Source organism: Colobus angolensis, unplaced genomic scaffold, assembly GCF_000951035.1.
Source record: "Colobus angolensis palliatus isolate OR3802 unplaced genomic scaffold, Cang.pa_1.0 Scaffold61, whole genome shotgun sequence".
NCBI classification, from domain to species: Eukaryota; Metazoa; Chordata; class Mammalia; order Primates; family Cercopithecidae; genus Colobus; species Colobus angolensis.
The window spans coordinates 4,279,389-4,292,201 of record NW_012119710.1 but is presented as its reverse complement, the minus strand read 5'-3'; the positions used below and the strand labels follow the sequence as shown (position 1 = coordinate 4,292,201).

At 52.4% G+C, this 12,813-nt stretch overlaps 2 protein-coding genes across 5 annotated transcripts in view; one reads left to right on the top strand and one right to left on the bottom strand.

Moving 5' to 3' along the window:
• Positions 1 to 12,548, top strand: ARFGAP2 (ADP-ribosylation factor GTPase activating protein 2). 4 transcript variants are annotated; one of them, XM_011963323.1, is made up of 17 exons: positions 1 to 135; positions 282 to 400; positions 992 to 1,064; positions 1,602 to 1,733; positions 1,817 to 1,900; positions 2,763 to 2,844; positions 3,122 to 3,178; positions 3,855 to 3,896; positions 4,249 to 4,301; positions 4,782 to 4,918; positions 5,025 to 5,156; positions 8,590 to 8,718; positions 8,798 to 8,932; positions 9,962 to 10,088; positions 10,249 to 10,342; positions 10,463 to 10,581; positions 11,352 to 12,548. In XM_011963323.1, exons 1-17 carry the CDS (start codon positions 64 to 66, stop codon positions 11,370 to 11,372), a joined length of 1,608 nt encoding a protein of 535 aa, XP_011818713.1. In that variant the 5' UTR covers positions 1 to 63; the 3' UTR covers positions 11,373 to 12,548. The 4 variants fall into 4 exon arrangements, with proteins under 4 accessions (XP_011818713.1, XP_011818712.1, XP_011818714.1 ...); XM_011963322.1 differs by having other exon boundaries at positions 2,688 to 2,844; XM_011963324.1 differs by lacking the exon at positions 3,855 to 3,896.
• Positions 12,470 to 12,813, bottom strand: part of LOC105527123 (chromosome unknown open reading frame, human C11orf49) — a 257,050-nt gene continuing 256,706 nt past the window's right edge. The window contains exon 9 of the mRNA XM_011963331.1: positions 12,470 to 12,760. Coding sequence (XP_011818721.1) covers positions 12,601 to 12,760 — 160 coding nt within the window. The 3' untranslated portion in view covers positions 12,470 to 12,600. The remainder of the gene's footprint in view (positions 12,761 to 12,813) is intronic.

Below are 12,813 nucleotides of genomic sequence, written 5' to 3'. Positions count from 1 at the left end.
CCCGCCGTGGATTGGCCCGCGGCGGGACCCGTCGGTCGCGGTTGTGTCTGGGAAGGAGAGAAAATGGCGGCGGAGCCCAACAAGACCGAAATCCAGACTCTTTTTAAGAGGCTTCGCGCAGTTCCAACCAACAAGGTGCGTGAGCACGGGGAGCGCGGAGTCTCTCGTCCCGCTGGGCCTGAGGGAGGGAGAAGGGCGGAGGTGGGTTGTTTTTCTGGGATGTCTCCGCCTGGCCTTTATTCGGGGCCCCTGACCATTCGCTCATCGCTTCCTCCACCCAGGCCTGTTTCGACTGCGGCGCCAAGAATCCGAGTTGGGCCAGCATCACGTATGGTGTTTTCTTGTGCATTGACTGTTCCGGGGTGCACCGCTCCCTGGGCGTCCATCTGAGCTTCATCAGGTTGGGTTTCCGCGCGGTTGCCGTGTTTCCACTGGGCCGGCCAGGGCTGTGTGGGCAACAAGGGAGAGTGGCTGCCTCGACTTGGACCGCTCTGAATTCAGTGGGAAGCCTCCGGGCCGAGAGGGTCTGGTAGCCTCCTGCCGGAGGGAACCACCTGTGTGGGCTCCTTGGCACATAGGCGGTCCGTCTCCGCCTCTGGGCCAAAACTCGCTGTTTTTTGACGGTCAGACTTGAGACTCTGAGCGTTAGTTGGGAGGAAAGGGAGGCATTGACCTTGTTGCTGATATGTTGTTGGCCTAATATGTCTCTAGTGAAACTGTGACCACCCATTAGGGGAAAACCAAATCCAGGGGTGCGTGCCTGAGAACGTGACCTCCTTTCGGATCTGGGGGCATAATTAGTACTCTTTGGAGTGGATGAATGAAGAGTAAAGGTTTCATGGACAGGGTAGTGTGGAGGAAATGGGGTGATGGCTAATTAATGTTTCCTGGGTGCCTACAGCAGCCTGAGGCCAAGTGACAGGTATCGGGCTGCCAGGGAAACCCTTCTGCTGGTATCTGCTAGTGGGTGAGACGCAGCCCTTGTACACAGGTCCACAGAGTTGGATTCCAACTGGAACTGGTTCCAGCTGAGGTGTATGCAGGTCGGCGGGAATGCCAATGCGGTAAAGCTCCTTCTACCTCCCCCACCTTCCATTCTTCTGTGTGGGTACTAACTTTGCACGACTCCCTAAGAGGCCCTCTCGGTTTCCCTGTTCAGCGGGTTCTCTGTTCTATAACACCACCATAAGCCATTTTCTAAAAACTTCGAAACTGGTCACAGCTTCTCTTAAATGGGTTTCAAATTCCAATTAAACTGGGCAGGTGTTCTTGGGGAAAAGCCTCAGGAGTTGGAGCCTTCACAGTCATTGAGTCTTGTGGGCCTGCCCTGGATGAAGGATGGGGAGGCTGGGAATGGCATGTTGTCCTCAGGCAGGGTTCAGTGAGGCCTGTGCTTCAGCCATATCAGGGGATGGCAGGCTGCAAGGTGTTTTTTTGCAGGAATTTCGAGGAACTGTATCTCTGAAAAACCAGTGTCAGTAGCATGTATCACCCTGTATAGATAATAACTCGGCTGTCATAAGGCGATGCTTCCTACAGCCAACACATTTCCTTCTTGAGAATCACCTGTAGCTCGCGCTGCTCTCTTCTTTGCTTTCCAGACGGCTTTTTTCCGCCAACATGGATGCACAGCCAATGATGCCAACACCAAATACAATAGCCGAGCTGCCCAGATGTACCGGGAGAAGATCCGGCAGCTGGGGAGTGCGGCCCTGGCTAGGCACGGCACTGATGTAAGTGCCTGTTCTTGGGGCTGGGGTGGGAGGATTAGGAGTATTCAGAGCCCTGTGTTTCAGGGGTGCCTTCTCCTTTCTAGCTTTGGATAGACAACATAAGTAGTGCCGTTCCTAATCATTCCCCGGAGAAGAAGGACTCTGATTTCTTCACAGAACACACTCAAGTGAGTGCCCACAAGGAACGTTTTTCCCAATTGTTCTTGACAAGCAGTTTACCAAGGCCAAGGCCTTCTGTGATCATGGCTATAGATTCCATTTGCTTTGATGTGATGTCTCGGACACCATGTCTGAAGTCCACTAAGTTGGAATGTATGGAGTCTGCTGTTCCTGCTGGGTAGGCCTGGGTGTTTCCTCCTCCATAAATGGGGGTGCAGTGTAGCCCTCCTTAGAAGTAGACTCCTATAAACTGGGCTGGTGGGGAAGAGGAGCAGCTTCTTGAAGGTTCAAGAGGTGTCTAGGGCCCCAAACAAGTTTTCCTGGCTTCTTCCCTTATAAGAAAGGCACTGTGCTTGGGGACAGTGAAGGGATTCCCTCCTCCCCACCCCACCCCTTTGAGGATGGTTTCCTCTTTACTGACCCTGGGTGTTGAAGTTAGACTCTTGGCCTCAATTCCTGTTCTCTACTCAGCGTTTCTGTGATGGTGGCCAAGTCACTGGACCTGTCAAAACCTCAGTTTCTAAAATGGAGATATAGTTCCTTCATAGGGGTTGTAGTGATAATTAAATGTATTTATATATGAGGAACCTTTAGATCTGTGCCTGCGTAGGTCGTATTAGGTAACTGTCTTTAACTTAGGAGAATGGACTCTTGCTTTAAGTAAATAGTGAAGGGGTTGGGGTGGGGGCTGCTTGTTTTCCTGCTTTCTTCCACAGTGAGTAGCAACTGTGATTGTGTTTGCTCCCCTCCACTCCCTTTCCTCATGGGCTTGAAGTACGATCTCTTGCCCACAAGGTGCTTGTAGGTCTTGGTGCTCCTTGCCAGCAGGAGCGGCTCACCGAGGCTTCTGTTATCTGGTCTCCTTTTCAGCCTCCTGCCTGGGATGCGCCAGCCACTGAGCCTTCAGGGACCCAGCAGCCAGCCCCGTCTGCAGAGAGCAGTGGCCTGGCACGTGAGTTCAGCCCAGATTCCAACCAGGAGCCCTGGTCCTAGGAGAGGACTCAGGGTTTGGAAGGGGATATTCGGCCATGACAATAGGAGCAGGGGTCCTCCTGTATCTTTGCGTGGGCTGGGATTCATTTTAATCCTTAGAGGAAGTGGTAGATACTCCTTTTATCTTTCGGTGGCAAGCTGAGGAAAGCCACTGACTCACGTCCCATCACTTCTTTCAAGGGGAGGTTGCAGGAAGCTAGGAGCCTCATCTCTAACTCTTACCATTGCATCCACAGAGCCGGAGCATGGCCCCAACACAGACCTGCTTGGCACCTCACCCAAAGCCTCACTGGGTCAGTATGCTAGCGGGCGGGCGTGGGGTGGCTTGGGAGAGGGTGGACCTCAAATGTTCTTTTCAGAGTGCCTGCTACCTGGCCATGTGGACAGAGGCCACAGGAGACTGACCATCTGTCTGACCTCTCTGGAGTGGGGACTGTGATTGAAATGGTGGCTGCAACACTGATTTTAGAGCCAAGCCCTTTGAATTGATGAATCTGGGTGGGCTGGTGTATAAGGCCTGGGGTCTGCCTCTGAGTGTGGGGCTGGGTCTAGCCAAAGTGTTGGGGAGGCCAGCATGAGACTGGACACCTGTTCCTGGGCTCTGAGGCAGGACTGGCTTGTCTGGTGCATTTCCTGGGGTGGAGGGACAGCTCGGAGCTGCCGATAGCTGGAGATGACATTGTTCTTTCTCAGCCAGTCCACCAGCCTGTCCTTTAACTCTTTTCTACATTTTCCTTAGTGTCCTTCAGACTTGGTTCAGGGTGAACAGTCCATTTGCTGACCTCGGTTTGTTCTGTTGACTCTTGGGGGTTGGGACTGGAACTCAGTAGAGTGACTGTCAGACTGATCCATGAGAAGGCTGGCATAGCTTGGTCTGAAGCAGCGCTTCATAGAGACCGCTGGGCTTGAGAGCTCTGTGGAGGCTCTGGGGTGGGCCTCTTGTTAGCCACAAGTCTGTTTCTCCTCCAGAGTCCATGTATCTGTCAGCTAACGGGGCCCTTCCTGCCAGAGGTAACTGACAGCTGCTTGGGGAGCCCAGGCCCTGCCCGCAGCTTCCTGCTTTAGGAGCTGAGCCTGGTGCTCACCATCTGCTCCCTGCCTCGCAGTCTTTGTTTTGGTTCAGGGACTTTGAGTGTCTCTGGTGCTTCAGGTATAGGTTCCTGTCTCACTCTGCTGGGCGCCAGTAAGTACCCCAGCCACATGTGTCTTTGGCTTGGACACCGCTGGTTGGAGCTGGTGCTGGCAGCTTTGCCTTCCCCTGCCTGAAGCTGTTCTTAGGAGCTGTTGCCATGAAGCTGCATGGTGTGTTACTGCCTCTGAGCTGCCTTTGTCTTAGCTCATGCCTACCCCCTTTCTCATGCAGAACTGAAAAGCTCCATCATTGGCAAGAAGAAGCCAGCAGCAGCTAAGAAAGGGGTAGGTGGGGAGAGGTGGTATGTTAGAAAGGTTAGGAGCTGGGTGCAGGCTACCTGGGTTCACCTCTTGACCTTACCATTTACCAGCTGTATGACTTTGGCAAAGGTACTGTGCTTCTCCGAACCTCGCCTGTGAAAGGGATTTAAAGATTTAAAGGGATTTAAAACCTATCTTGAAGGGCTCCTGGGAGGGGTCGGTGAGATGGAGCGCATCTAGTGCTTGGCAGAGTGCTTGGCACATACTCGTCCCTGTCAGCGTTAACTGGCATCCTCAGGTCTGGGCTGTGCCGGGGCTGTGCGAGCTGCCCATGCCCAGTTCCAGCGGAGCACTGTTCTCTTGGCCATGCTGGTTGGGCTCCTATTTTTTACCCTAAATTTTAAGAAGGGCCTTTTCCTTGTGGGTGTGACTACAGTGCCCGAGCCTGGGACGGGTCTGAGGAGAGTGTGATTGGGAAGGCCCCTGACATGATTCTCTTCCCAGCTGGGTGCCAAGAAAGGCCTCGGGGCCCAGAAGGTGAGCAGCCAGAGCTTCAGTGAGATTGAGCGGCAGGCCCAGGTAGCAGAGAAGCTCCGTGAGCAGCAGGCGGCCGATGCCAAGAAGCAGGCAGAGGAGTCCATGTGAGTGTTTGCTGCTGGGGCCTCAGGCTCGTGTGGGGCTTGGTGGGTGGGTAGGTTGGACAGGTCCGGATAGGTGGTGGCCACTGACACCTTTGTTCCCTCTAAGGGTCGCCTCCATGCGTCTGGCCTACCAGGAGCTCCAGATTGATCGTAAGAAAGAGGAGAAGAAGCTACAGAATCTGGAAGGGAAGAAGCGAGAGCAGGCAGAGAGGTTGGGCATGGGCTTGGTATCCCGAAGGTGAGGCTCAGCTCCCGATGTGGCAGGGAGATGCCGTTGTTTCCTGGGAACCATTGCGGGGCCTTCCCAGCAGTTTGGGATTCTAGGCTTATTGTTTCTCCAAGTCTGAATAGATCGCTTGGCTTATTGTCCCTAATACAGTGCTTGGCATAGGAGGTATGTGCTCAGTGAGTTGAATGAGTGAATAGGTGTATGAATGAAACACAGGATCAGGTGTTATTTCAGTATCTTCAAGAGACCAGGGTGGTTTTTCTTGATGGCACTTTGAGTCATGGGACAGTTTATTTTTCCAGACCTCCCTGAGAATTGAGGTGCATTTAGTATCATCCTTAATTCCTTAATCCCTGTCTAGAGATGCCATTTGTGTTCCCTGTAATACCCTAAAGTATCCACCCACATTTCACATGCCCTCAGTTTGGGCAGAAAATCCTGTTTCAGAACCACTGGGTTTGCTGTGGTTTTCTTTCTTTCTTTTTCTTTTGAGACAAATTCTTGCTCTCTTGCCCAGGCTGGAGTGTAATGGTGCGATCTCGGCTCACTGCAACCTCTGCCTCCTGGGCTCGGGCGGTCCTTCCACTTCAGCCTCCTGAATAGCTGGGTCCACAGCCGGGAGCCACCATGCCCAGCTAATTTTTGTATTTTTTATAGAGACGGGGTTTTGCCATGTTGCCCAGGCTGGTCTCGAACTCCTGGGTTTAAGTGATCTACCTGCCTTGGCTTCCCAAAGTGCTGGGATTATAGGTGTGAGCCACCATGTCTGGCTGCTATGGTTTTTTATTTTTATTTTTTGAGACAAAGTCTTAATCTTTCACCCAGACTGGAGTGCAGTGGCACGATCTTGGCTCACTGCAATCTCTACCTCCTGGGTTCAAGTGATTCTCCTGTCTCAGCCTTCCAAGCAGCTGGGATTACAGGCGTGCACCACCGTTCCTGGCTTTTTTTTTTTTTTTTTTAAGATGGAGTCTCGCTCTGTCACCCAGGCTGGAGTTCAGTGGTGTGATCTCAGCCCACTGCAGCCTCTACCTCCCAGGTTCAAGCGATTATCTTGCCTCAGCCTCCTGAGAAGCTGTGATTACCCAGCTTATTTTTGTATTTTAGTAGAGACGGGATTTCACCATGTTGGCCAGGCTGGTCTAAAACTACTAGCTTCAAATGATCTGCCCGCCTCGGCCTCCCACAGTATTGGGATTATAGACGTGAGCCACGGCACCCAGTGCTTGGATTACAGATGTGAGCCACATCCGGCCAGAGGATAAAATTTTAACTTGAAAGGACATTGAGACTCCTTCCTTTCCCTGTTTCAGTCACATAGGGATGACTGGATTAACAGATGACTGGGTTAAGGGATGACTGAGGGGTTAAAGGATGACTGACTGGGTTAAGGGATGACCAAGGGGTTAAGGGATGACTGACTGTGTTAAGGGATAACTGAGGGGTTAAGGGATATGAACAATTTTTCAGCAGTGTAACAATTGTTTACTTAAACCCAACTCATCCTATTTATTTATTTGAGACAGAGTTTCAATCTTGTTGCCCAGGCTGGAGTGTAATGGTGTGATCTCGGCTCACCACAGCCTCCACCCCCTGGGTTCTAGCGATTCTCTTACCTCAGCCTCCCAAGTAGCTGGGATTACAGGCATGTGCCACCACACCCAGCTAATTTTGCATTTTTAGTAGATTTAGTAGGTTTCTCCATATTGGTCAGGCTTGTCTCAAACTCCTGACCTCAGGTGATCTGGCTGCCTTGGCCTCCCAAAGTGCTGGGATTACAGGTGTGAGCCACCACGCCTGGCCCAACTCAGCCCTATTGAAAATAATCACTCCTTGGGGTTTTTCTAGCTAAAAGCTATGGATATTTTTAAATGAATTGATTTAAATCAAATGAATCCTTAAAGTGTCCCTGTGGAGCCTGACAGAGGAATGAGAGGCATCAAGAATTGTACTGTATTGCCTGCCAACCCTACACCCCCTTTTTTTTTTTTGAGAACCAGACAGCAATTCTAGGTCTTAGTGCATAAGGCCAGTTTTTGTGCTTTGAGGTGCTTTTTTTTTTTTTGAGACATAGTCTTGCTCTGTCACCCAGGCTGGAGTGCAGTGATGCCATCTGGGCTCACTGCAAGCTCTGCCTCCCAGGTTCACTCCATTCTCCTCCCAAGTAGGTGGGACTACAGGTGTCCACCACCATGCCCGGCCAATTTTTTTGTATTTTTAGTAGAGACAGGTTTCACTTTGTTAGCGAGGATGGTCTTGATCTCCTGACCTTGTGATCTGCCCGCCTCAGCCTCCCAAAGTGTTGGGATTACAGGCGTGAGCCACCCGCTTGGCTTTTTTTTTTTTTTAATAAAGAGTAGGATGATGAAGAACTCATCCTTTGATGCAGTCATGCTCCTTTCCCTGGTTCCGGGGCATTCTTTCATCCGTTCCTGTGCCGTGTGAACCCCATCAGCAAAGGATGGCGTTCATAGTGCACAAGGCAGGGAGTTGTCCGGGACAGAGACCACTGGCATCTGGTGCACATTATTAAAATTACAACAGGAGGCCGGGTGCGGTGGCTCATGCCTGTAATCCCAACACTTTGGGAGGCTGAGGTGGGCGGATCACAAGGTCAGGAAATCGAGACCATCCTGGCTAACACGGTGAAACCCTGTCTCTACTAAAAATACCCAAAAAATTAGCTGGGCATGGTGGCGGGCTCCTGTAGTCCCAGCTACTTGGGAGGCTGAGGCAGGAGAATGGCGGGAATCCGGGAGGCAGAGCTTGCAGTAAGCTGAGATCGCGCCACTGCACTTCAGCCTGGGAGACAAAGTGAGACTCCGTCTCAAAATAAATAAGTAAATAAATAAAAGATTACAACAGGAGCTGGGCGCGGTGGCTCACGCCTCTAATCCTAGCACTTTGGGAGGCCAAGGTGGGTGGATTGTCTGAACTCAGGAGTTTGAGACCAGCCTGGGCAATGTGGCGAAACCCTGTCTCTACTGAAAAAACACAAAAAATTAGCTGGGTGTGGTGACGTGCACCATAGTCCCAGGTACTCAGGAGGCTGAGGCATGAGAATCGCTTGAACCCAGGAGGCGGTGGTTGCAGTGAGCCGAGATTGCACCACTGGACTCCAGCCTGGGTGACAGAGTGGGAATCTGTCTCAAATAAATAAATGAATAAAATAAAATTATAACAGGCAGATGGTCACTGGCCAGGGAACTCTTACGTTGAATAAACAAAGCTGATGTGTCAAGAATTCTGAGGTTTGCTTCACAGGTCACCACACACAGCTAGCCTTCTTTTGGGGTCTGGCCTAGCCCTGTGCTTGGGTAAGGACAGAAGGTTCTGGGTGATGCTCCATGAAGGAGAACCCAGCCGCTGGTTATTGTCTTTTGTGCAGTGATGCTAATGTCTATCCACTGGTCTCATGGCCTGGCTCTGCTTTGCTGCGCAGCTCTGTCTCCCACTCCGTGCTGTCTGAGATGCAGGTGATCGAGCAGGAAACCCCAGTGAGTGCAAAATCTTCTCGCTCGCAGCTGGACTTGTTTGACGACGTTGGTACTTTCGCCTCTGGACCCCCAAAGTAAGGCTGTTTTCTAGCTGTAAACCTGACTGCTGTGTTCCTCATCAGGCTTCTCTGAGCCACTCTACTGTCTCCCTAGGTACAAGGACAACCCCTTTTCCTTAGGGGAAAGCTTTGGTTCCCGCTGGGATACAGATGCTGCCTGGGGTATGGACAGGGTAGAGGAGAAGGAGCCAGAAGTGACCATCTCAAGCATCCGGCCTATTTCAGAAAGGTAGAGTGGGCTGTTATGTCTTTTTTCTTTTTCTTTCTTTTTTTTTTTTTTTTTAACAAGTTGAAGGTAGAGAAGTCTAAGGCAGCACTGTCTAGAAGAACTTTCTGTGATGATGGACATGTTCTGTGTGTTGTTTAGTATGGTAGCCACTACTGTGTGGCTATGAGCCCTTAAAATGTGGTTGGTACAACTGAACAACTGAATTTGTAATGTAGTTTAATTTTTGATAAACATAAATAGCCACCAGTGGCTGGCACTGCCTCATTAGACAGTGCAGCAGTCAGGCTTCGGTTTGAGTTGTGCTTTGTCATCACAGAGGGCCTGGCAGCTTCTTTTGCTTGGGGTCCATTTCTCTGGCAGGAGGGACCTGATTTTATGCTTCAGTCCTGACCTCCTTTCAAGAGTTTTATGTCTCCAGCCCCCTTATTTTAAAAACCCTACTCCATCTTAATCTGGGATCTGTTTAGTTGACATAATATCTGTGAGTTATCCCCTTATAAAACGGGAACGTAGCTACTTCACAGGGTCTCCGGAAATACCTGGCCCAGTGTCCACATACTCATCGCAAGATGAGAGCAACCATCTCCCTTTCCACACCAGGATGCTTTTGAGAGTAAAGGGGGCAGTTTGCTATTCATGGTTACAACAAGAGTAGGTATAAAGCCAGGCAGACTGACACATATGCTCATTGTAGTACTAGGCAAGTTGTCACTAGGATTAGGGGAGCAGCAGTTGTGTGGCCTCCTGAATGCTGACAAAGCTGTGTGCTTTTGGGCAGGAGCCTAGGCCACTGCAGACCGTATGTCCACGCTGCCTAGTGCAGGTTACTAAGCTCTCTGGGCCTTGGCCTCAGTGTGGAGAAGGGTGACTCCTTACCAGGGGAGAGGGGCCCAGAGTCACAGAGCCACAGACAGAATGGGACCTGGTAACCCATCACCAAAAGGCCATTGGTGCTCTGTTTGGTCTCTGTACTCTGCCTCCCCTGATGGTAACAGTAACAGTCTGAGCTATTTCACATCTTCCCCTCAGAGCCACAAACCGGACGGAAGTGGAGAGCCGGAGCTCAGGCCTCGAGTCTAGTGAGGCACGTCAGAAATTCGCAGGAGCCAAAGCCATCTCATCTGACATGTTCTTTGGGCGGGAGATGGATGCGGAGGTAAGTGGGGCTGTCTGCCCTGAGGTCTGAGGCAGCAGGCAGAAGCATGAGCTTTCTCCCTGCCACTGCTTTGGGCTTTAGCACCAGGAGGGCCTGGCCTGTGTGAGTCCTTGGGTCTTCGGCCCCAAGATCCCCAGGCCTGGCCTTTTCCTCACCACAGTATGAGGCCAGGTCTCGGCTGCAGCAGCTCTCAGGCAGCAATGCCATCAGCTCTTCAGACCTCTTTGGGGACATGGATGGAGCTCATGGAGCAGGTAGGGCCCCGGTGGGGTGGCAGGCACCAAGTGAGGCCTGGGAGCAGGGCGGGAGGGCCGTGCTGTGACTGGGAAGGGCTTCCTGCTGGGCTGTGGGTCACCCTGCCCTTGCTTTTACAGGAAGTGTGTCTCTGGGGAACGTGCTGCCTACAGCGGACATTGCCCAGTTTAAGCAGGGCGTCAAGTCTGTGGCCGGGAAAATGGCTGTGCTGGCCAATGGTGTGATGAATTCCTTGCAGGTGAGGCTGAAGTGGGGCCTAATGAGGAGTGCTGGGAGGTTTGCCCTTTGCCACCACACAGAGAGACTGCTACTGCCTAGCCCCTCTGAGCCTTAAGAGCGTTTTTGGCCAGGTGCGGTTGCTCACACCTGTAATCCTAGCACTGGGAGGCTGAGATGGGATCACTTGAGGTCAGGAGTTTGAGAGCAGCCTGACCAACATGGCAAAACCCTGTCTCTACTAAAAATACAAAATTAGCTGGGCATGGTGGCGTACACCTGTAATCCCAGCTACTCGGGAGGCTGAGGCAGGAGAATCGCTTGAACCTGGAGGTTGTAGTGAGCTGAGATCACGCCACTGCACTCCAGCCTGGGTGACAAGAGTGGAACTGTGTCTCAAAAAAAAAAAACAAAAAACCCACAAAAAAGCAAGAGTCTAGAGAGAGGCGTTTTCTTTTCTTGGAGGGCAGCTTCCTTCCTTTCAGCTCCATACCAGGGCCGGGCCTCTCCGAGATGCCACTGTGTCTGCCATGATCTTCCCCGGCCTTGTCACCTGTACCGGTCTTCTCTTCTTTTCCCAGCTTCTGCGAGGCCAGGCAGGGCTTCCCCGTTGTTGGGTGCCCGTGTGGCCCCTGCCCCAGCTCTCACCATGGACTCCTGCCTCCCTGGGCTGTCCAGCCCCTGCCTCCCAAGTCTTGCTATGGGGGTGCTGGGGCAGACAGTGTGTTTGCTGGGAAGTTGCTGCAGCTTAGAGCCTCTGACTTTGTTTTTTTTCTCCTCCCTCACCCCCAGGATCGCTATGGTTCCTACTGATCCAAGCTCTGTGACTCAGGCTTACAGTGGTGACTGCAACAAGAACTCCACAGTTCCCAGGCTGGGGATGCTTTGCCTTGTGGAAGCTGGGGAGGATTTGTTACTTTGTATGTGTGGTGTGTGTGTGGAGTGGTCTTGGAGGCGCTCACTCATGTGAGGGGAATGGTCAGTACCAGCCTTTTTCCTCTGCCTGTGGACTGAGCCCTTTTTTCCCTCTCACACCACCCTCCGTGTGTTAGACTCTTGTCCTTCTGTCCTGCCCCCACAGCTGCTGCTCACTTGTCCTGCCACACTGGGAGAGGGGGTTCCCCCAGGATGGCTTATTCTGGGTCCAGCCTTTCCTCAAGTAGGGAAAGTGGAAGGTAGAAGGCTTTTTTTTTTGCTGGCTCTAGGGTTCTTCTAGTTCGAGGGCTTGGGTCTCCATCCTCTGGAACCATGGGGAGGCCTGGAAGGAGTTCACCATAGACCCGTCCCCTGGGGAAAGAGGCTGTGGACTTGCTGCTGCTGCTGCCAGTGGCCTCTTCTGGGTGCCAGGAGAGGGCGAAGGAGGGAAAGGCCCTTTTAGGCATTACCAAGGACAGGAAACTACCTGGCACCTAAAGGTTTCATTTGGGATCAGACTGGAGACCCACGGGTTCTCCCGTCTCACCACCCCTTTCTACAGTAAGCACTTGGAAGATTGTCTCAGGGTCCCTCTGTACCATCTGCTGTGGACTGCAGGACCCTCTGCAACATTCTCTGGCCCTTCATCCCCTGGTTGGTGACCATGGAGGGTCTTCTCTGCTGTGATTCGACTCTGGAGGCTGTGAGCTTGATGCTGGCCAGGGAAGCAGAGGATGTGAGGGGCAGAGGCAGGCTCCTGGGGCTGAGCTCCTTCCTCTGCATCATTCTGGGCTTGGGAGCCTGGATAGCACCCGCCAGTGAGCTGTGGGCCTCACCCTCTGGCAGCTGAGCCAAGCACTGTGTCATTCTTGGTGCCATCTTCCCCTGCCGCACCGGCAGTCTCAGCCCAGCCCCTAGCTTTGGGTTGTAGGTTGGGCTCCCAAGCAACACAGACCACTGTTCCCCTTGCCCCTCCCCCAGAGGGACATGACTTCTCTTTCTGGACTGTTTGTATTGAAACAAAGTGGTGTCAAAATAAAGCCCCCGCAGGGCCTTGCTCCCTGTTGGTCTGAGCGAAGCAGTGTCCTCTGGATCCTGCCTCCCTGCCCAGTGCCGGACCCTGGCCTCACTCTCGGGACTCCCACCGGTAATGGTAGGGCGTTGGTACCGAAGCTGAGGACACTCTCTCCAGGGCCTCCTGCTTCTCTCTTCTCTGAAAGCCAAAGGCCCCTGGCTCCTTGGCTCTGTGCTGCCATGAGGTCCGTTGCAGCTTCGACCTCACCACCCTGTGGCACGCAGAGGAAAGAGCTGGCATTAGTTGACCCTTTAACTTGCTGGC

What these genes read in the sequence shown, in the direction of transcription:
- ARFGAP2 (XM_011963322.1), top strand. Translation starts at nt 64, where the DNA reads ATGGCGGCGGAGCCCAACAAGACCGAAATCCAGACTCTTTTTAAGAGG. An exon ending in AAGCAGGCAGAGGAGTCCAT is followed by an intron (nt 4,919 to 5,024) that starts GTGAGTGTTTGC and finishes GTTCCCTCTAAG; the next exon opens with GGTCGCCTCCATGCGTCTGG. An exon ending in TTCGCCTCTGGACCCCCAAA is followed by an intron (nt 8,719 to 8,797) that starts GTAAGGCTGTTT and finishes CTGTCTCCCTAG; the next exon opens with GTACAAGGACAACCCCTTTT.